At 33.3% G+C, this 21,247-nt stretch overlaps 2 protein-coding genes across 7 annotated transcripts; both read left to right on the top strand.

Moving 5' to 3' along the window:
* Nucleotides 1-657: 657 nt before the first annotated feature.
* LOC106755379 (protein ZINC INDUCED FACILITATOR-LIKE 1) lies at nt 658-6,593 on the top strand. 5 transcript variants are annotated; one of them, XM_022778283.1, is made up of 18 exons: nt 658-748; nt 862-1,070; nt 1,910-1,950; nt 2,607-2,667; nt 2,759-2,861; nt 2,948-3,050; nt 3,202-3,255; nt 3,335-3,397; nt 3,553-3,602; nt 3,708-3,783; nt 4,004-4,192; nt 4,275-4,362; nt 4,707-4,792; nt 4,886-4,993; nt 5,133-5,177; nt 5,279-5,367; nt 5,968-6,011; nt 6,353-6,593. In XM_022778283.1, the coding sequence occupies exons 2-18, from the start codon at nt 908-910 to the stop codon at nt 6,463-6,465; spliced, it is 1,476 nt and encodes a 491-aa protein (XP_022634004.1). In that variant the 5' UTR covers nt 658-748; nt 862-907; the 3' UTR covers nt 6,466-6,593. The 5 variants fall into 5 exon arrangements, 4 of the variants coding, with proteins under 4 accessions (XP_022634004.1, XP_014493012.1, XP_022634003.1 ...); XR_002667096.1 differs by lacking the exons at nt 658-748; nt 6,353-6,593 and adding an exon at nt 4,470-4,515 and having other exon boundaries at nt 755-1,070; nt 5,968-5,980; XM_014637526.2 differs by lacking the exon at nt 658-748 and having other exon boundaries at nt 755-1,070.
* A 7,672-nt stretch (nt 6,594-14,265) lies between these two features.
* On the top strand, nt 14,266-17,976 carry LOC106755389 (DNA-directed RNA polymerase III subunit RPC10-like). Of its 2 annotated transcripts, none has more exons than XM_014637535.2 (4): nt 14,266-14,388; nt 15,672-15,794; nt 15,878-15,968; nt 17,746-17,976. In XM_014637535.2, the coding sequence occupies exons 2-4, from the start codon at nt 15,681-15,683 to the stop codon at nt 17,874-17,876; spliced, it is 336 nt and encodes a 111-aa protein (XP_014493021.1). In that variant the 5' UTR covers nt 14,266-14,388; nt 15,672-15,680; the 3' UTR covers nt 17,877-17,976. The 2 variants fall into 2 exon arrangements, with proteins under 2 accessions (XP_014493021.1, XP_014493022.1); XM_014637536.2 differs by having other exon boundaries at nt 14,300-14,357.
* Nucleotides 17,977-21,247: the final 3,271 nt, after the last annotated feature.

Raw genomic sequence — 21,247 nt, forward strand, 5'->3', positions numbered from 1 at the left:
TTCCTTTACCAAAATTGCTTCTTAAGACTTATTTTACACATTCAAAATAGTCTTAGAGGTAAACAAGTGCACACTAGCTAAAACAATAGAAAACATAAAAACACACTGAACTTGGAAACAAAACAAAGTAAAAGTTATGAAAAAGTTGATTTATTCACAAAAATATAATGTATCAGCACTAAAACGTGACATTGTTATTAGTACCTGATACAATATTGACTTGATATATGAACAACTATTATAAAAATAAGAAAAAAAATTCAAAAAATTAAAAGAAAAAAAAACACCAACTTACACGAGAGATACATTGTTCACTTGTAGTTAAATGTTTAAACTATGTTACCAAAAATAACAAACTTAAACAAAATAACCTGATGGAACAAAAATATATATTAGAAATGAATTGAAATAATTCAACAAAAATAAAAACCAAATTATTATTTAAATCTATAGTTCCTATATTATTTTTAAAAAGAAATCTTTAAACTTATTTCAATTCTATCATTTGAATAAAATTTATACCTATTTATTTATTATATAGAGCAAATTTTATCTTTATTTGACGTGCGACATTCAACAAAAATATATACTATTTAAAGTTTCAATTTTTTTTTTACCTCTTTTACAATTCTTACCAGCATAATAATAGTTCGTAGTTAATTATAGAGGATAAAGGAGGATTAGGATTGTTATTTCTTGCACCGCCAAACCTACGACAAAGTCCGAGAGAGTTCTNCTTTGGTCGTGTGTATGTTTGTTTCCTCAACCTATGTCTGTTTTTCATTATGTGCTTGAAGACAAAGTGACTTTGACGATGATCTTTTCCTGGGTTTGAATGATGCATGCATGTAAAATGTGTAGGAAAAAGGAAGCTGAGACAAAGAAGAAGTGGGGTTCTCTCAGAAACATGGAAGAGGAGAATGTTGAACAGCCATTGTTNGAGAAGAAGAAGAAAAAGTACTACGAGAACTGCCCCGGTTGTAAAGTGGACGAAGCGAAAGAGTTNAGTGAGGGACATTCTGTACTCTTCACAAAGCTTTTCATCGTGTGGATGCTCGTGCTCTGTGCTTGTAAGCATTTCGCTCTCTTTTCAGCATTATACTGCAAAAGTTGCTTCTGCTTTTTGTGTTCATTGGCTCTCAGGTCATTCCTTTACTGAAAAGAACACAATACAAAAACATACCACATCTATTACATCTATTACTGGAGNTTATTCTAACGCACTTATTAAATGATGTTTAGCTTAACTGTGTTAAACCAGTTTTCTGTTATTCCGTTTCTGTTTCTTAGATTCTGTACATAAAAGAACTTTATGTGTACAGTAACTGCAATGTATTTTGCTAAAAGTTTGAATAAAGATTGTTTTCTTTTTCCAGTTATTGTCTTTTATTCTTATTATTGATTAAAATCCAACATCTTTNTGGTTAGAACTTTTGTGTGTTATGTTGCTATAGTCTGCATAATATAGTGACTGATTGAATTGAGATGATGGCTTCATATTTCTCTTGAATGCTCAGATGTNTTATAGGATGGAAAATTATATTGGTAACCGAGCACGGGTTAACAACCAGTGAAAAATAAGTTTTTGGTAGTAAAAATACGTAGNAATGACATGTAAGTGTAACACAATCTTTTTTTCAATTAAAAACCACAGTTTCTTAATTAAGAAATAACAATTATTGTTGTTTCAGAAAGTGCTTTGGATCAGGATTTATCTGTTAGTAGACGCAATTTTAGTGGATTTGTTTGAGCTAATTTCTTACAATCATAAGTAATTTTGAGTTTCAATNTATCAATACAATTTATGGGACCTTTGATTTTAGTGTTGGACGAAAATCAGTGTTTTAATGTTATAATTTTTTGNCATCCTGAATCAGTTGCTGATGTCACTTTCTTCTGTTCTGTACAGCACTGCCAATATCATCTCTCTTTCNATTCGTTTATTTCATGGTGAGTTTAACCATCAACAGGGGTTTGCTGTGACATTTTCACTCGATGTAAACTATGATTTCGCAAAACTGTTGGAAGTTGTCTGTTAGAAGTTAAATTTAAGTTTCTATTCGTATATTACAGTAACTCAAAAATGGAAATTAAGTATCAAGTCATTGTTTCAGCATTTTTATACATAATATAAATAACTGGTTACAAAATATCTGTTTTAAATCTTTGTTCCAGTNACTGCTCTCTTAAATTAGTTGTGTTTCTTGGATGTTGGAAAGGGGTGTATTTAAGCTATGTTGAATACGAGGTTATAAATTTAGAAAGAAATAGCGAATAGTCCTTAACTCTTTGCCAAATATATGGACGAGTTTAACTCTCAAGAACTACATAATGTCAATCTACATAATTTAAAAGTCATTCTGAGTCATTAATTAGAAGATTTTCTACAGTATACCAAGAACTCTTCATTTTTGTTCCCTATCAAGAATAATTTTACTTTTAAAGACTGATAAATGCAACTGTTAAATGCGCCAAAGTCAATTTTTAATTGGTTATTGTTCTTCCTCCTGTTTTGTTATTCGTTGAGTTACTCAAGAAATAAAACTGATTAATGATTAACTTTATGTTGGTGCACAAGTCCTCAATGATTTAAAATTTATTTCCAGGTAAGGGATTTTAATATTGCGGAAACAGAAGCTGATATTAGTTCTTATGCTGGTTACATGGGTAAGATTAATTCTAGTAATTCAATTTTTTGAAGTCTTCAATTCTTGTGGGCTATTTATTTGTGATGTNTGCATCATACAAAATGTTGCAGGTTCTGCCTTTATGCTTGGCAGATGTTTGACATCTTTACTTTGGGGAACTATAGCTGATCGCNTTGGTCGAAAACCTGTTATAGTTATAGGAATTACTTCAGTGTGAGTATATATGTCANAGAATTGCATGCTTTGTTTGTGTTTTTCTTTGAAGTTTCCAATAATCATCGATGCTTACTTGATTTCAGCGTCAGTTTCAACACACTATTTGCCCTTAGCACAAGTTTTTGGATGGCTGTTATCGTGAGGTTTCTTNTGGGAAGTTTAAATTGTTTGCTTGGACCAGTGAAGGTATCTTGTTTTTCACTCCAAACAGTTACCAATTTCATGTTTCATCCACAACTACTTAGATACCGATTTTTAATTTGTCCGTATTTAACTTGTTCAATCTCTTTCAATTTTCTATTGGTACATCTATTTTCCTAACTCCTTTATTCAACAGGCCTATACCACTGAGCTCCTGNGAGAAGAACACCAANCNNTTGGACTCTCAACAGTAAGCTTCANCAGCAATTCTACCNAGTTCTTAGAACTGATTTTCCACATTAGTTATTGAATTTGTGATTTGGGTTTAGGTAAGTGCAGCTTGGGGCGTAGGTTTAGTTATTGGTCCAGCATTGGGAGGCTATTTGTCTCAGGTACTATTTATATTCTGTTTCATCTGGAGCATATGCTAGATATTAGTTTCTAANAGTTGTTTTGACACATCAAATTCTGTATTCAGTTGAGGAACAGAGACCCTTGAAATAATTCATCTGCCATTTTCTAATACTTTGTAAAAATTTAATTGTAGCCAGTAGAAAAGTACCCTCGTATATTTCCAAAGGATACCTATTGGGATAAGTAAGTAGTTTTGGATTCAATTTTCATCTCTCCTTTTTCTTTCAACCCTTTTATCATTTAATGATGTGNTGATTTTCATTTTCCCAAACATGAATCATTGTGCAGGTTCCCATACTTCTTACCCAGCTTTGTAATATCAGCNCTTGCATTTGTAGTAGCTATTGGCTGCATCTGGATTCCAGTATGTATCTTACAATCCCTCATATATTTTCATTGACTANAAATTTTGTTATCCTCTTTATTATGTATTGTGGATGTTATTTTAACATTTTAATGATAACATGTTATCATGAAAAATCCTTCTTNTGTATGCCTTTCTCAGCTTGTCTGCACTTTTTCTTTGTTGCTTATACCCTTTTAGTTNGTCTACAGAAACAATATAGTTGTTAAAATATCTGCAGGAAACACTCCACAATCACAATCGTAGTAGTGATGAATCCATAGATGATGCCAATGCTTTAGAAAATGGAAGCAATGGTGGTGGCAATGAAAAGATCCAAAAGAACGAAAACCTCTTCCTTAATTGNCCATTAATGTCATCTATCATTCCATATTGCATTTTTTCACTTCATGATATTGCTTATCTAGAGGTATGATACNTCTTGTTTGGATATTTCCTGTTTTCTTCTGTGTTTCTAACTGAACAACATTCATCCATCATGCTTTCTTTAGGTTTTCTCCTTATGGGCTGTTAGTCCTCAAAGGCATGGGGGTTTAAACTTTACAACTGATGATGTTGGTAATATTCTTTCAATAGCAGGTGCATCTTTGCAACAAACAATACATTCTTATTACAGTTGGACTCAAATTGTATGAATGTACATGAGGCCACATGATAGATGCTTGCAAGTGTTTTTCCTTTTTCAGTGGTCTTGCTGAATTTTACTGACTTGGGTTCCCAAACTTCACATAAGTATATATTTTACTATAAAAGTATCATATCTCTCGTTCTATACTTCATATTAAATTTATTCCTCTCGTTGTGTACTTCATATAAAAGATGTACTTTGGGTTTACACAAAGATGTGAAAATTTTTACATAATGATGATCTGTATATTCAAATTGCACAACAGATATTACTCACTGACTTCTCAAATATTCAGGTCTTGCACTTATCATTTACCAAATTGGCATATATCCATCTGTGGAAAAAATCACTGGGCCTATTTCTGTTGCCCGCATCTCATCTGTGAGTTCTCATCTGATTCTGGCAATTATCTCATTTAAACATTTCATTTTTTGTTATTTGAAATATGTCCTGTTACTTTGGTCCCATATGCAGATATTATCCATACCTCTTTTGCAAAGCTACCCTTTCATGGCATTGTTGTCAGGCTTAACACTATACATAGTGTTAAGTANTTTTTCAATCCTAAAGAATGTTCTGTCTGTAAGTGCACCTCTGCAATCATTTATTAGTAATTTTGAGGACNGGATATATCAGACCCTTGAAGATTAGTTTACTTGATTGTGAAAAGTTTCTGTATTCTACAAATTTGACTGATTCTACTCTCTTTTGCCGGATTTAGATCACCATTATAACCGGTTTACTCCTTCTACAAAACCGAGCAGTGGTAAAATCTTGGATAATTCTATATCCTCTGATTATATGAAATTGTGGAGAGTAATTTTTGATGGAATTGTTGCATGTATAACATGTTGATTTGGAAAACAGGAACAACACCAAAGAGGTGCAGCTAATGGAATTGCTATGACAGGCATGTCTCTATTCAATGCTATTGGCCCTGCTGCAGGTGGTTCAGTGTAAGTTTTCCTATGATTGAAAGATGTATGATAAGAACCTTGAGAGAACCATACCAAACAAGCCACCCTTAGTGGGTTGGTTATGCACTAGCACTTTGACTATTTCTGAATAAACACTTCAGTGCTAGCACCACCACTCTCTACTTAATTTCAACTGAGAGGCTTTGATATCAATTGATGCACTAGATTGTCATACTTCCATTGTGAAAGTCATTTACTTTGCAATTGGATTCTAACAATGTAGGTAGCTTATTTCCTGTCAACAGTAGGTCATTTAATAGAAATTACTCTCAATTCCCTTTGATCAGTTAGCAGTTGACAATTTCTGACTACAAGCATGAATTATCTCCATTTTTCTTATGTGTCTGTATGATTAATGCAGATTCAATTAGTAAAAAGGCAGATGAGTGCTTCATTCCCAGATTAGCTTAAAAAGAAACTTATTGCTTTTTTTATTCTTATTTTTCTCTTTTAAAAGTCTTTATAGTGAAGTTTGTCCAAACATACCCCAAATCCACTTAGACAATTTAGCAGTTGAATATTTTTTTCATTAGCAGTTTTTTTTTTTTTTTTTTCTATCTCCAATTTTCTTATATGCAGATTAACTTGGTCACAAAAGCGGATGGCTGATTCATTCCTCCCAGGTATGATGATCAACTAATTTATTTGTTCTGGTTTTTGTTTCATACATGACAGATGGGAACACTCTTTGTCTAACTTTAAATGTCAAATGTCTTTCTTTTCACATTCAAAAAACATAACATATGTTTCTTTTAATCTGTCTGCGAACAAGGTCAGATAGTAAGTACATTTCTATTAATTTAACGGTGTTGAAGAACAATGCAAAATGCATATTTGGACCAAATCAAATGTGAATTCCTTATCTAAGCTTTGGCTCTGGTTGAGTAGAAACTATTTTGTAGCTACACTAAATAACCAGTTGCATTATATTATTAGGAGCTTAGTGTTGTACATTTATTTGCAGGGACACACATGGTGTTTTTTGTCCTGAACATAGTTGAAGCAATTGGATTACTCATGATGTTCAAACCAATCCTTGCTGAAAAAAAGAACACACACACAGATCAGTTACAGTGAACCAATCAAATTTTCTGAAGGACTTCTTTTGTTGTTCTCTATCGAGGGAAGTGATGGTAACTAGGTGCATCAAGTTTGTCATAATTGGAACTAATGATTATGAATATGATTTTATGGTACCTATTCAATGGAAAATGGCATACAGAAAAAAAAAATCAGATAAAAAATGTGTAAAAATGATGAATAATCTTTAGGATGAGCTTGATTAAGAGTGTATATTATGATGTACAATATTATTGTTTGCTTATTTTGTTAAAATTATATGTGGAGGTGGTGAATGTATCTTTTCTTGAGTTTGGGGGAGTGGGTAAGTGCATTCTTTTATAGGTAATGTTATTGTTTTGTTATGTTGTTAAACCATTTTTATTTTCTTTTATTGTGTGTGTGCAATAAAAATTAGTGTATCAATATATATTCTTTTAATTTTGGAAAAGAAATGATATTATTATTTCAAAGGCATAATTATTATCTTTGTATCTAAGGAATAAATATTTATTTTTTCATTGAAATAAATGTTATGCTGAAAGTCACTTAAATGTTAATTTTTCTCCATGTGTTTTTCATAATTCTTCTCTTTTGAAGTTTCATTTAATGAAACAAAGTTCGAAAATTAAAAAGTTAAATAAAATAAAACATAACTTTAACAATTTATGGTTGTACATTGCTAATATATTCATGAATAAAATATAGTTTTCTTGTTTTAAATTATATGGAATTTTTCTCATAGCACAGGTCTTGAGTTTTGTTGTTGAGATCCACATTCCTAAAGAACAAATGTAATAATCTTTCCTTGTATAAATCTTCCTTGGTTTTGTCTAACAATGGTATGACTCTATCGTCATTGGACATTTGAAAATATTAGCAACTTATTTTTTAAAAGGAAAAGATGGTGTTTCAATATATAATATAGCATATAACGAGTTGTTTTTTACGGAAAGTTATATTTCAAAAGCAAAAATATGTTAAAATAAATTAAATTACAAAATATTAAAATTTAAATGATTTTCTTTTACTTATTATTTTAGTATTTTCTTTTTAATTATTTATTTTATTATAGTAAAAATGTAATAATTTGAAAAATATTAAGAGTAAGAGTGGCAATAGGATAAACGATATGTGTAGATGAGATAAGATAGACTATATGAGTAAAATTCGCTTACTTTATTATTAAAACTAAGTAATTGACATTTATTTTATAAATACTAATATCTTTCTAAACTTATTTCTCCACTCTTTATCTGCATTTTGTCTATGATTCTTATTGAGTTGTTCATTTATTTGATGATATAAGTAGATCATAAGAGTTCTAATGTAAAGGATAATCACTATTCTATTAATGTTAGAATCAGTCTATTTCTTTCAAGTTAGTTTGATAATATGTTTGTATATGGGAAAAACTTATTTGTACTTAACTCTTTAAAGTTGAAGACAAGTCTCTACACATCAATTATTTATATTGTGTATTCAAATCGTTGATTTGACGTTTTCCCTTTTTTTGTATAAAATATCTTATGAGAAGTGTGAGTTGATGGAAAGAGTAAAGAGCTAAGTCCAAGTAAGGAAACTAACTATTCTATTGTATTTACTGTGAGATTTGTTAATGTTTATTGTATTAATTACATGTTTATCATGAAAATGCTTTTCTTAAAAGAATTACCTGGCAATTTGATGTGCCATTGAATTGAATGTATTGAGGTTTCGAAGTTCAATTTTGTTAAAACCTTGCATAATTTCTAATCGTCCACAACATTTAAATAATATATGTAAGAGTTTTTATATGAATTTCTTTCACAAAAACACTACTTCTAACATTTAAAACTTTCATAATATCAATATTAGAGAAAAAAAATTGAACTTTGAGTTCATCTTGGTCGAAATTTAAGTCGAGTTGCTCCAAATCAAAAGTTGTATTAAGTTGGCTTAGGCCAAAGTTATAACATAATCGGTTTAGATGAAGGTCGAATGAGTTGATTATGTTAAAACTTGATATGAGATTATTAGGCTAAATGTTGAGATAAATTGATGGCATGCTTTTTGACACTTCAACTGTCATTCTCGTCAGTGTAGTGAAACAAAAACCAAATTCCAATAAGAAGGTGTAGTGGAAATGGAAGTTTATGGTGAAAATGAACCAAGAAGTGGTGTGTGTATGATGCTAATAGCTTAAACAACCAACCTAACAAAGGAAGGAGGCTAGAGGAAAGTGAAAAGGACATAGATCTCAACAGCATGAGTATACTTAGCATTCAAAAGTAAGGATTACAATGGATGAGGTACTGCATATTTATAGTTGATTACGAACCTATGCACGAGGTTCATCCTTGGTCAATCATTAGTCGCATCATCATAAGGATCCATGTGTACAAATGTTTTGCATCACCCTAGCTACATATACAACACATGAAAAACATGCATCATCTATAAGCATCCGCGAGGCACTAGGCGTATGTCACTCTTCGCTGGGTGTTGAGTTGGTCCGTAAGCCAAAACATGAAACCTCATGTGTCTTGCGCTGGGTGACCTTCTTACGCAGAGCAATCCATGAGTTCAAAGGTCTAGACGAGTAAGCTGAGACAGAAAGTCGATTCGGTTAGGCCAAACCCATAGTAGAGTCTAGTAAACCCATGCTATATTTAAACCGAGTCATTTGGGCCCATCGTCAATTCGAGTCAACATAGGTCAAAAGTTAAGATGAGCATCTTTGCTTAAAGGTCGAAATGAGCTAGTTAGGATCAAATGTCGAGATAAGTTGCTTGGTTAAAAGGTCGAAATGAGTCAACAAAACTGAGGTTTAAGCAGAGTAAGCACATGTTGAAGTTCAAGCCAAGTTCTGTGAGCTAAAGTTTATTATTATAACTTATACTTCCAATAATATGTTTAAAAATTTAATATTTTTATGTTTAAAAAAAATAATGAGTATTGACCCTAACTTAGAAGGCTTTCATAAATATTTTAGTCTTATGAATTTCTTTAATGGAAACCTTTTTGGTCTCATAGCCTTTTTTTAGTTCCAAAGTTAAAGTCAAGTACTTATGAACAAAACCAAATTGACATATATAATTATTATATAAAAAATTAATTAATAATTTAGTTTATATATTTATATCTTTGATTCATTTTGTTATGTATTTATTTTCTACTTAATCGAGTCCTAATTTTGTAAAAAGAATTTATTAAGTTCCTATCTAAAAAAAGAAAGCTCATTGTGTTGTGTATCATTTCATTAAATTATCATTAACAACATTTGAAAATGTTTCGTGTGAAAATTAGTTAGAACCAAATTTTGGATATTTTCTAAACCTGGAAAGTTTTGAAAAGAGAATAATTTTCCAAGAATTATCTCCCAAGTACAAATAACTTTAAAGTTAGTTTTCCCTGCTAAGATTAGGAACACCAGCCAACTCGGATGTTATTATTGCAACACCGTCTATCATTTCAAAAATTAATATGTTCATAATTTCAAACACAATCATCCCGTTCAATAATGTTAAACCAAACCAACATCGATTTATAAAAGGACAAGTTTATTATATAGTGTAGTGTAAGGGGCCCGATTAGACCGACCGGAAGGACCGGAGGGAGTAAAACCCATCTGCAAGGTGACCGGTTGGTTGGAGTTAAAGTCAGAGTGATGGTGGCGCAAAGAAGCATTGATGGGCTTTGATGGGAAAGTAACGGAAGATACGACGGTTTACATTAATTAATGGTCAGTTATGAATGTAAAGATTATAAATGGGGGACCATTTATCAGGTAGAGACATTTTTTCTGAACCCTATTCACTCAATTTCCCGATTTCCTATCTAACTGGAGCGTCAGAGTGTTCTCTTTGCAGGACCCCCCGGTCAGCATCTGAGGGAACGCATTGGACAAGCGAGTTGGACGGTCGGGAGAAAGGGTGAGATTTAGGTACGTCAGTTTCGGACTCCACATACTGAAACATTTGGCACCCACTGTGGGGCCCGAAAACGAAATCAACCTAGAAACGGTCACAATGGCAGAGCAATTGCAATTGCAGCTACTACAAGAGATGCAGAGGCAGATGCAGGACATGAGGGCTGAAATAGCGGCTTTGCGAGCTGAGCGAGGAAATGGGGTGGAGGGGCCATCGGCCCAGTCGGTGAATGTGCAGACGATTCACTCTGATGACGGTGAGGCTAGCCGTCCAGCATCTGGGGAGGAAGTGGTGAGGGCGGTGGCTGAAGGCGTTGGACCGAATGGACGGGGTGGAGGGAGAGGTATTGGAAGAGGGGAAGGGCTGAATGGAAGAGGGGTAAGGAGAGGGATTTGTGGTAAAGGAGTTGGGAGAGGGGAAGGGGTTAATGGGCAGAATCAGGGAAATCCGGATGGACATAGGGAGTTTGTAGCGCAGAATTCGCCATTTGAAGATGTTCAGGCTGGGGAAAACCAACATGATCAAGCGGAAGGGCTTCACCCATTCACTGCTAACATTATGGGGATAGCAATGCCGGAGAATAAGGTTTTCCCGTAGGTAGAGAAGTATGGGGGTGCGACCGACCTGGTGAAACATCTGCGATCTTTTGTGGATGCTATGGCGGTGTATTCTTCTGATGAGTTGGTATGGTGTAGGGTATTCTCTTTGTCTTTGAAGGACGAAGCTCTAGATTGGTTCCATTCTCTGCCGCCATGGACTATCGACAGCTTTGCCACTTTAAGACATTTATTTAGCTAGCAATATGCATCAAATCGGTCTCGGGGTTTGACGTATACGGCTCTGGTCAGAATGAAGCAAGGTAGGGAGGAATCGTTGAAGGAATTCATGGATCGTTTTAACTGAACCGCTCGGCAGGTGCGAAATGCGGATCAACGGTTGATATTCAGTGCACTCACTACTGCTTTGAGACCGAGACCTTTCGTGGATTACCTATATGAAGAGGATCCTCAATCAATGGATGAGTTGCAAAACAAGTTAGCAGGATTTATCCGAATTGAGGAAGGGAAAGCTTATCGGGGTGGTCAGGGCGATGAGGGTGCACCGGTCGTGAGAGCAGGATGGGATAGAATAGGGGAAAAAAGACCGAACGAGGGGGAGCATGGAGGGGGGTAAGACGAGGAGTTGAGACTCAAAGGATTCAGCAGTACGTTCACCATACACCGTTGAACGCGCCGAGGGTGAGAGTGATGGAGGAAGCTTTGAGGACTAACCTACTGTCAATTGCGCGGTCACCAACTCCACAAGGAGCTGATGAGAGCAAGCATTACCGATAGTATCAAAACATGGGGCATTCTACTGAAGATTGTATCACGTTAAAAGACAAGTTGGAAAGTTTGGTACAGGTGGGCCATCTGAAAGAGTTTGTGCAGCGGGGGAGTTCTCGTCCAAGAAGGAACCAGGTGGGACAGGGGAGCCGCTAACTGGCTGAACGGCGAGATCCACCGACGACTGAACGGTCGGAGACAATTAAGAACAGCGAAAGATCTTTAAGGGGGGTTATAAATACTATCTTGGGAGGATTTGCAGGAGGAGGATCGTCTTCGGCCGCTCGGAAGAGGCATTTGAGACATCTGCGCAGTATTAATAGGATTGGGTTGACGCGCAGAACCATGCCATCAATAACTTTCTCAGATGAAGATTTTCATGCACCGAACCCTAACCAGGATGATCCCATGGTGATAACGGCCATTATCGCCCGTTATAGTGTGGGCAAGGTGCTGGTGGATCAAGGAAGTTCGGCAAACATTTTGTACTAGAAGACTTTCCAACAAATGGACATACCGGACGAGTCAATCATGCCATTCCATGAGCAAACACTGGGGTTTGCAAGGGAACGGATGGATACGCGTGTATAAATGTTATATAAATATTATTTTTAAAATTAATATTTTTAAATAATTATATATTTCCAAAATGTGTAAAATTCAATAATTTCTATACAAATGTTTGAATTGGTTTAAAAATAACAATTTTACAAATTCAAATGTAAAATTTTAAAATAATTTAAAACAATTTAAAACAAATAAAATTAAAATTTGAAAACAATTTTGAATAAAGTTCAATATAAAATATTAATTTAAATAAATTTAATTTTGTTAAAAATATTAATTTAATAAAAATATTTATCTAACATTTATTTAAAAATTAAATTTAGTTTCAATTTGAAAAGGACAAAATTATTAAATTTTAAAAAAAATTGAAATTGAATTGAAACAAAATAAAAATACAAAGACTAAATTGAGACAAAAGTAATGATAATTGGTGTGATACTGATATAGTATCACGGCATCACACTACCATTGTCATGTGACACGATATCAATTTGATACGTAACAAATTTATTTAAAAAATAAATAAAAAAAATCAAATCAACCAAGAACAAACACGTGACACCTCTCTAAAGTTCCTAAGAAAGTTAGGATATTTGTGCATTAGTGTTTATGAGAGTCTAGGAGTGTCTCTTCCTTCAACAGGATCAATATGGGTTCATGAGTCTATACTTCTATTGAAATAATACCTAATTTAAAAATATAATGAGAGTCTAATAAATAATAACAAAATGATAAATAATAACTAACATATCAAATTATTGAAATTTATTTATAATATTTAAATATGACTTAAATAGATGTAGATTTAGACTGCTCTATAATAAAAAACTTAAAAAACCTTACTAGGTTGCATTCTTAATATGCTTATTGGATCATGTGAAAATATAAACTAATGACATAATTTAACCAAAATATTATGCGAGTTATGTGAAATAAATGTCATAGTATTTTAAATTAAGCACAATATAACAAACTTATATTTTATTAATTAGTTTCGTTTTATTTCAAGTATTATCATGTTTGAAATAAGAAATATGTTTAATTCGGTATTTTACTAGTAAAGGTTTGTTGTATTAATGTTAGATTATTGTAAAAGAAACGTTTCTCAATTGTAGTATACCAATATTCAAATTATTTAATGTCAATTAATTTTACAACGTTAAATTTATTGATTGATTTTAATTTTTTTTATTTATTTTAATCTTTCCTAACTCTATAAATAGAGAGTTCTTCCTCGTTCTAAAACAAACTAAGTTCAATCTTCTCTTTTTAATTTTATTCTCTTTTAAAAATTATCTTTAATATAAACTCAACTAGAGTTTCTACAAAATTCACACTTATCCATATTTGACCTTTCAAGTCAATTTGATGAAATTTACAATTAATTTTTTAAAACTAAAAATTTTACCATTTCGATTTAAATATTTAAAGTGGATGTGATAAAAATGTTCACTCATAACAAGAAAATCCACATTTGAACTTAGAAAAAAATTATAAGTAAAAGATTTTTTTTTTTACATCAAGACTTAATAGCACATTTTACTGATAAGTTTTCAATCTATCAAACATTTTATCATCCAAATTTCAATTTAGTGAAATTTATCATTAATTCTTTATAATTAATCAAAATTTACCAATGTGAAATTTGTCAAATACTTAACATTAAGATGACATGATATAAGTGTATAGTGAAAAACAACTCATTAAAATAAAAAAAAAAAATTGATAATATATAATTTATTTTTATTTAAATGATAAAATTAAATAATTTTTTTGTCTTTAAACTAATTTTAAAAATTGTTTTATTCTTAAATTAACATGTATCAATTCCATTGCAACATTTTATAAAAATAATGTAAAATATCATAAAAAAAAAAGATTAAAACTCCGTTCATCACATAAAATATTATATTATAATGAAATGAAATTTTATTTATTATATAAACAGTCTTTGTGTGATCTGATTTTCATAAGTTTAAAAATACAATAATAAAGAAAGAAAAAATAATGTGTTTTTAAAATTTTAATTGGAGTTAACAGGAATTGGGAAAAGGGGGAAGAGAGGGAAGAGAAGGAAGAAGGTTCTGGACTTGGAAGGGAGAAGAAGGTTAGAATCATCTTTACTGCACACAAAGAAGGTTTTTTATTCAATTCTTTATCTCCTTATCTCACTGATAAATCTCATTATATTTTATCGTTACTGCAATTTGTTGATTTTGTTTGTCTTCTGCTCTGGTTGATTCATGGTTACAGAATAGACTAGAAATTCATAGCAAACCATCATAAAAATATAGAGAAGCAACCCTATTTAATCCAATAGTTGTAATTTAAACAACAACAAAATCAGAGAATTAAACAAAGCATGAGATAATAGGATGATTATTGAGAGTTTAAGTGATTTTTATCTTCGTGTGGCTTTCTCTTCCCATTTGATTAGCTTTCAGTTCCAAGAAAATAAACCCAAACTCTTTCTTACGCGCCCTTAGCCAACGTCGATCAACATCATCAAATTAGCTTTCTCTGCATTGCAAATTGCGGAGACCGTTCGGGGCGGCTAGGAGGCGCGGTGCAAGCTCACAGTGGCAGTGAGATTAGGGTTTGTGTGATCTTTGAAGGTGACAAAGAAGGAGGGTCGTGAAGCAAATGTTTTCATAATAATAATAATAATAATAATAATAATAATAATAATAATAAAGGTTTAATAACTATTTTGATGTTTTGATTTGTGGAATGTGTTTAAAGTTGTTTTTTTTAAGTCGGTTCACTTTGATCTTTTTGCTTACTGTTTTAAAAAAGCTAACGACAGCATTACCTCTAGTCATAACAGTGATTGGGGTGTTACATTCTACACCAAAATTTTCCTCCTTCAAGTGGCGTGAATAATAAAGTTTGCTTTTTTATTTGTTTGGTTGATGCAATTTGAAGCCTTCAAAAGTAGTTGGGATCTTATTGTGTTTTCAGATGCTTCCATTTATCTGATCAAAATGCTAACAAAACATGTGCAGTAAATGTCTGAGATAAATCAGACCAAAGCGCAAACTATTATTTAGTAAAGATAGGGGTGAGCAATTAAAAATGCCAAACCAATCCGTAGATTTTTAAATTTTTTATCTATTAATCAATGCATTTTTTCACTAATCCTCCTACTTAGCAAACAAGAAAGTGCCGGATATATTTTTCTCATGTAGTAAGGTATTGAATACATCTAGCATGTAGTTTCTTTGATAAGTATCACTGGTTAATAGGATATAACATTACTCAATAATAAAATTATTTTTTAATTTAATTTTTTCTTACCACAGAAAAACAAAACCCATACCAGGTAGTATCTAGTTTCAGAAATTTGGCTAACATTGAAATCCTAATGAGAGAAATATAATAGATATTTCTTAGTGTTAATGGCGATTATCTGATTGTGCAGATATAGACGATGGAGTTTTGTCCCACATGCGGTAACATGCTGCAGTTTGAATTGCCCTATTTGGATCGGCATGCAAGATTTTTTTGTTCCGCTTGTCCATATGTTTGCTACGTCAACAATAGGGTAGGAATTAACTTTCTCCATTTCGTGCTTCCTTAATATATTTTTAGTTGCTTGTGCGTGATTTTTATGGTTTCACCTCACAGGTCAAGATCAAAAGAAAGCAAAGGTTGGTGAAAAAAGAAATAGAGCCTATCATCTCCCCAGATGACATGAAGAATGCTCCAAAAACTGAGGGTACATTCCCTTTCTTTCTTATTTAAATAGACATTATCTTTGAAGAATTATAGTTTAGGATGTTCCATAAATGTATTCAGAATTCACCATATATTAAGCACTGTGATGAATAACTAACAATATTTTTGAATGTTTCTATCTTTGGAACACAAATACTCAAGTTTTAATAAATTATCGATGTCTTGCACTTTTATCAATGTCCTGCACTTATATGATATCAAAAGGCATATGGTACTTAGAGCAAGAAGATAAGTGTTTCAGGATGAAGTCAGAACTTTTTATAAGTTCTTGTCTTTTGCACATATTATTGCAGAAGGATTAGATTGTAGCACATATTTTATTGCTTAACATAGCTGCTCTGGTGCTTCTGTTGGACCCTGGTCTCCCATATCCTGGTTCCCATGGTTCATGTTACTGAGCCTAGAACCTCTTTTCTCGTCACTCCTGGGTCTTGATTCTGTTGCATATTTTTTGAATCTTCACTCTCTTGCAACTTTCTTCCCCCCTTTGTATTGTGCCTTTGGCAATGACTGTTTGTTGCCTTGTTGAGTAAAAGCAAAGAAAATGGTTAGAAAAATGGGGTAGAAGGCTCTAATATCCTAGTATAATTCTAGATTTAGTAAATTTGCTTCTTTGGAAGCTGAAGACGATTCTGCTCCACTGTGTGCATGGTTAAGTTAGCCTACCAATTGTGTGAACAAGTCATTGATCACCAGAGATGAAGTGCTTTGTTAGTAATTCCAATATCGTTTAGCTTTGAATACAAATTTGGGAATAGTATGTGAGAAATGCTAGCAACACTCTTTCTAACCCTCTCTATTATAAGCTGTAATTTATTGTAAATTGCAACTTTTTGCTAGTTTTTTTTCCCATTTAATAAGCCTCACTTCTAATTTAGAAGTAGGATAACCAAAGTTATGATTTCTTATAATTTTTTTCCAATATTAGAAAGAGTGTTGCATTCCTGATACTGCTTGTATTATGGGAGGCCAAGCCATGGTTCAATGGTTAAGGGTGATGCCTTTCTTCCTGCAAGTTGTGGATTAAAATCCTGGAACTCTTTGTTTAAGGGAAAAAGCTACGCATATTTACCCTTTCCACTCCAAATCGGCTAGAGACTTGTGCATTAGGTGTCTGATATAGGCCCTTTCTCGTGGTGAATCTCGAACAAATAAAAAAGGGGTAAGAATCACAAATAAATGTGATTTAACATGACACTCTCAGAAAACAATGCAATAATGTTAAAATTTGGTTTTAGGAAGTATGGGAAGTTGAAATTTTGTTCTGGTTCAATTTGAAACTCGAACATGAATTAAACTAAATCTTAATCTCATGTGATTCACGACATTGTTGAATGATACCTGCAACACTTGTTGTGTTTGGTTGTGTCAATATTGTAGTTTGGCTTGTCGTTCATCATACACTTCCATTTTGATTTCTCTTATATTTTTAGTTGGTACAAAGTTTAAGAATTTTTGTAATTTTTTGGTTATGATTAATAAGTTATCCCCATGGTGGAAAAACATATAATTGACTGATTGGGGAAATCATAAATTGGAGTTTGGTTATATACAATAGTCATAATGACCAAACTCTCATTCATCCAAAAAGAAGAGATTATTCTTTCCAGAGTGTCGGATGAAGATATTTTTCAGGGATAATGACTGATATTATAAAAGGAATCATGATTAATTATGTGACATTTGTTTCTTTTTTTGTCGTTATCAATTCCTTGCTCTTTTTTTCCCTTTTTCTCACTCATTTATTTTTTTTGTAGCGACATGCCCATATTGCGGTCATGGCGAAGCTGCTTTCAAAGAATTTCAGACTAGATCTGCTGACGAGCCAGCAACTCTATTTTATCGTTGCTTGAATGATAGATGTCAAAAACAATGGCGCGAAGATTGATTTCAACCTTGTGCTATATATTTTTCCTTGTCCAAGGATGGAAAAGCTTTTGAAGTTGATTATAATTGGGCTTATATTACAGCCAAGTGGTTTTGGATCATTTTAAAAATTTTGACAAATGAAAGCATTTTAGTTATTGCTATTATTATGATCATAGTCATGAAAGTTTGTTTTAAGGATTGCAAAAGTGAGATAGAAAAATTCCTCATGCATTTCATATAAAAGATTTGAATTTGCCAAATAACATAAAGTTAACATAAATTAGATTCTCACCTTCCAATGACTGTGTTCCTATGAGAAACCTAGCCAAAATCCATTATGAGAAAACAAGGTTTTCTAGGAATGTCATCCTGTTTTAAGATTAGTTGAATGCAGAAAACATCCTTTTTCAACCTGAAGAGTTTAGGAAACTAAAATTTTCTATTAAACCAAACGTCTCCTTAGTATTCATTTAAGAAAATTCCTAATAGCATCTACATTACCCAAACCAAGTATCCATTTTGTTTAAATTTTTATGAGATATTATGACTTGTACCGACAAGTATATAATGCATACTACGAAAGGGTCTACATAAATGAACCTGCCTATGTAAATATTGTTCAAATTTATCTCAATTTTAATGAAGAAAAATTTCTTATTAACTGTGTGTGCGTATAATTTGATTTGATTTATGGTCTATAGGTTAGTCTTAACCTATTTTTGAATAAGCATTCTTTTATAGTCACCAAATGAATGTGCAAAAAAGATGTCTCAACAAGAGTTCAATTAATTTCTAAAATAACATTGTCAACTTGGGATTAAAGTTGAGATGACTAAGCTCATACTAGAATTTGAGATAGGTTAACTTGAGTCGAAAATTAAGACAGAATGATCCTAACCAAACATCATGATAAGTTAGTCTCATTTGAAGGTGGAGATGTGTTAGCCTAGACTGAAGGTCAACACGAGCTTATCCAAGCTGATGGTCAACACGAGCTTATCCGAGCTTATGTTGACATAGGATGACTTGGGAAAAAGGTCAGCACAGGTTGTCCTATGTTGAAAGTTGGGATGGATGGCCTAACTTGAAGATACAAACGAGCTAACTCAGTGTCAAAGGTCAAGAAAGGTTGACCTAGGCCAAAGGTCAAGGCTAGTCGGCCTAGGCCTAAGGACAAGATGAGTCAGTTTAGGCAAAAGATCGAGATAAATCATCCCACACCAAAGGTCAAGATTGGTCGATCGAGTCGAAGGTCAAAATGAGTCAGTTAAGCCTAAAGGTCAAAATGAGGCCAACTCGGACAGAAGGTTGACATTGGTCGAAGGTTGACAATGCCTAACTCAAGTTAATGGTAAACAAAGGTTGATCTAGGCAAAAGAACAAGAAGGATTGATTTGGATTGAAGGTCGATACGAGCCTGGCTAGGACGAAAGTTGGTACTGGATGACTCGAGTCGAGGGTTGACATAGGTTGGCCTAGGTTGAAGGTCGACACGACTAACCTAGATCGATGGTCAACATGTGATGGTACAGACTAAAAGTTAACATGGGTCAACATGGGCTGAAGGTCGACACATGGCAATATAAGAAGAAGGCATACAACGGTGGACTAGGCTGAGGATCGAAATGGGCAAGTTGGCTTGCCAAAGGACGACACCGACCAACTTGAGCCAAAGGGTGAGATGGATCGACACGATTAAAGGTCTAGACGAGCCAACTTAGGGTGAAGGCTGAAACGAACCGAATGTCAAGATAAACTGACACAGGTTGAAAATCAAGACAAATTAACCTAAGTCGAAAGTTGAAACAAGCATACCTGGGTTGAAGATCCATACGAGCCGATTTGAGGTAATGGTCGAGAAGTACCAACCTGAGCTAAAGGTTGAGATAGATCGACCTAGGTCGAATGTTCAAACAAGCTAACATGTGCCAAACGTCCTAAGGTGAAGGTTGACATGAACCGACTCAAACCGAAGGTTAAGACAAGCTAACTCAGGTTAGATGTCTAAACGGGCTTGTCCGTATCGAACATTAGTCAACCCAAGCTGAAGCCAAAGGTAAACACATTTTGGCCCGGACGATGGTTGACATGGGTCAACATTGGCCTAAGGTTGACACTACTGGCCTAGGTCGACATAGGGGCATGGGCGGAAGGTCAAGAAGATAAAAGATTGATATGGACCGACTCAGACCAAAGTTCAAGGCAAGCTAACCTGGGTTGAAGGTCTAAATGGGTTGTCTGGGTCGAACATTAACACAAGCAGGTAGGGGCTAATGGCTGAAACGAGCCAACTCATGCCAAAAGTTAAGATGGACCAATTAGGTAGAACGTTGACACAAGCAAGCCAATACCAAAGGTAAACACATTCTAGCCTAGGTCGATGGTTATATGGGTTGACATAAGTCAAAGGTCAAAACAAATCGGTGGCCCACATATGCCAACTTAAGCTAAAGATTGAGACAATTTGGCTGAGCTGAGGGTCAAAACTGATTGGCCCAAGCTGAAGATAAAAACAAGCTAATCCAAGTTGAAGTTCAAGAAGCGATAATAAGAGTCAGCTCAAGTAAAATGTTGAGACAGGTTGTCCCACGCCGAAGGTCAAGACAAGTCGACCTTAATCGATGGTTGAGACAAGTCGATCAACACCAAAGGTTAAAACGGGTCAGTCTAGGCATAAAAACGATATGGATGTTAGCACAATACGACAAGTGCACCGGTTGAGCATAACAAGCAATAAATATTTTATCCTTCTCTCATAAGGACTTATGCAACAAATGAAAACTCTTGCAATCCATAACCTATTTAGATTATAAATTCATAATAGCACCAAAAAATTCTTTTTTTATTTTTATCAAACAATTGTTGTAAAAAACAATTCACATAAAGTATATACAATTTTCAAGGTTAAATTTCAACAACTTTATTCTCATGTATTCTCAATTATCTCAATTCAAATTTCAAGTTAAAATCAATTCACAAATATACTAAAATGTAATCCTTATTGACTTTGAGCTTATGATAACTGATGAAGTTCGAATTCCTTCAATCCTCAACAAATGAAATCATGCATTAAATTCAAGAATAAGATTATGAATGAATAATGTTTTATCCCTAGATACAAGCTCCATTAGTTACTTAGTTTTAGTTCTAGGTTCAAAAGACATTTTCTAATACTTCCAGAATCAACAATCAAGTCATGGGTGATCAAGTCAGGAAAATCATTAAGCATAAAACTCAAATACTAACATTGAAATGGAAAAGCTTATATATTAACATCACAAATTACACAAGTATTCGTTTATTAGTTTTCCATGGTGGAGAACCTAGGTTGTACAAATTGAAAATATAAAGAAGAAATTGGAACAAAAGAGAAGAACAACGCCCTTTCTT

This window comes from Vigna radiata, unplaced genomic scaffold (assembly GCF_000741045.1).
Source record: "Vigna radiata var. radiata cultivar VC1973A unplaced genomic scaffold, Vradiata_ver6 scaffold_253, whole genome shotgun sequence".
Taxonomy (NCBI): Eukaryota; Viridiplantae; Streptophyta; class Magnoliopsida; order Fabales; family Fabaceae; genus Vigna; species Vigna radiata.

Excerpts from the sequence above, each read along its gene's own strand:
- LOC106755389 (XM_014637535.2), top strand. The coding sequence starts at position 15,681 with ATGGAGTTTTGTCCCACATGCGGTAACATGCTGCAGTTTGAATTGCCC. Across the intron at positions 15,795-15,877 it reads TTTGCTACGTCAACAATAGG|GTCAAGATCAAAAGAAAGCA; the intron begins GTAGGAATTAAC and ends TTCACCTCACAG. Across the intron at positions 15,969-17,745 it reads GAATGCTCCAAAAACTGAGG|CGACATGCCCATATTGCGGT; the intron begins GTACATTCCCTT and ends TTTTTTTTGTAG.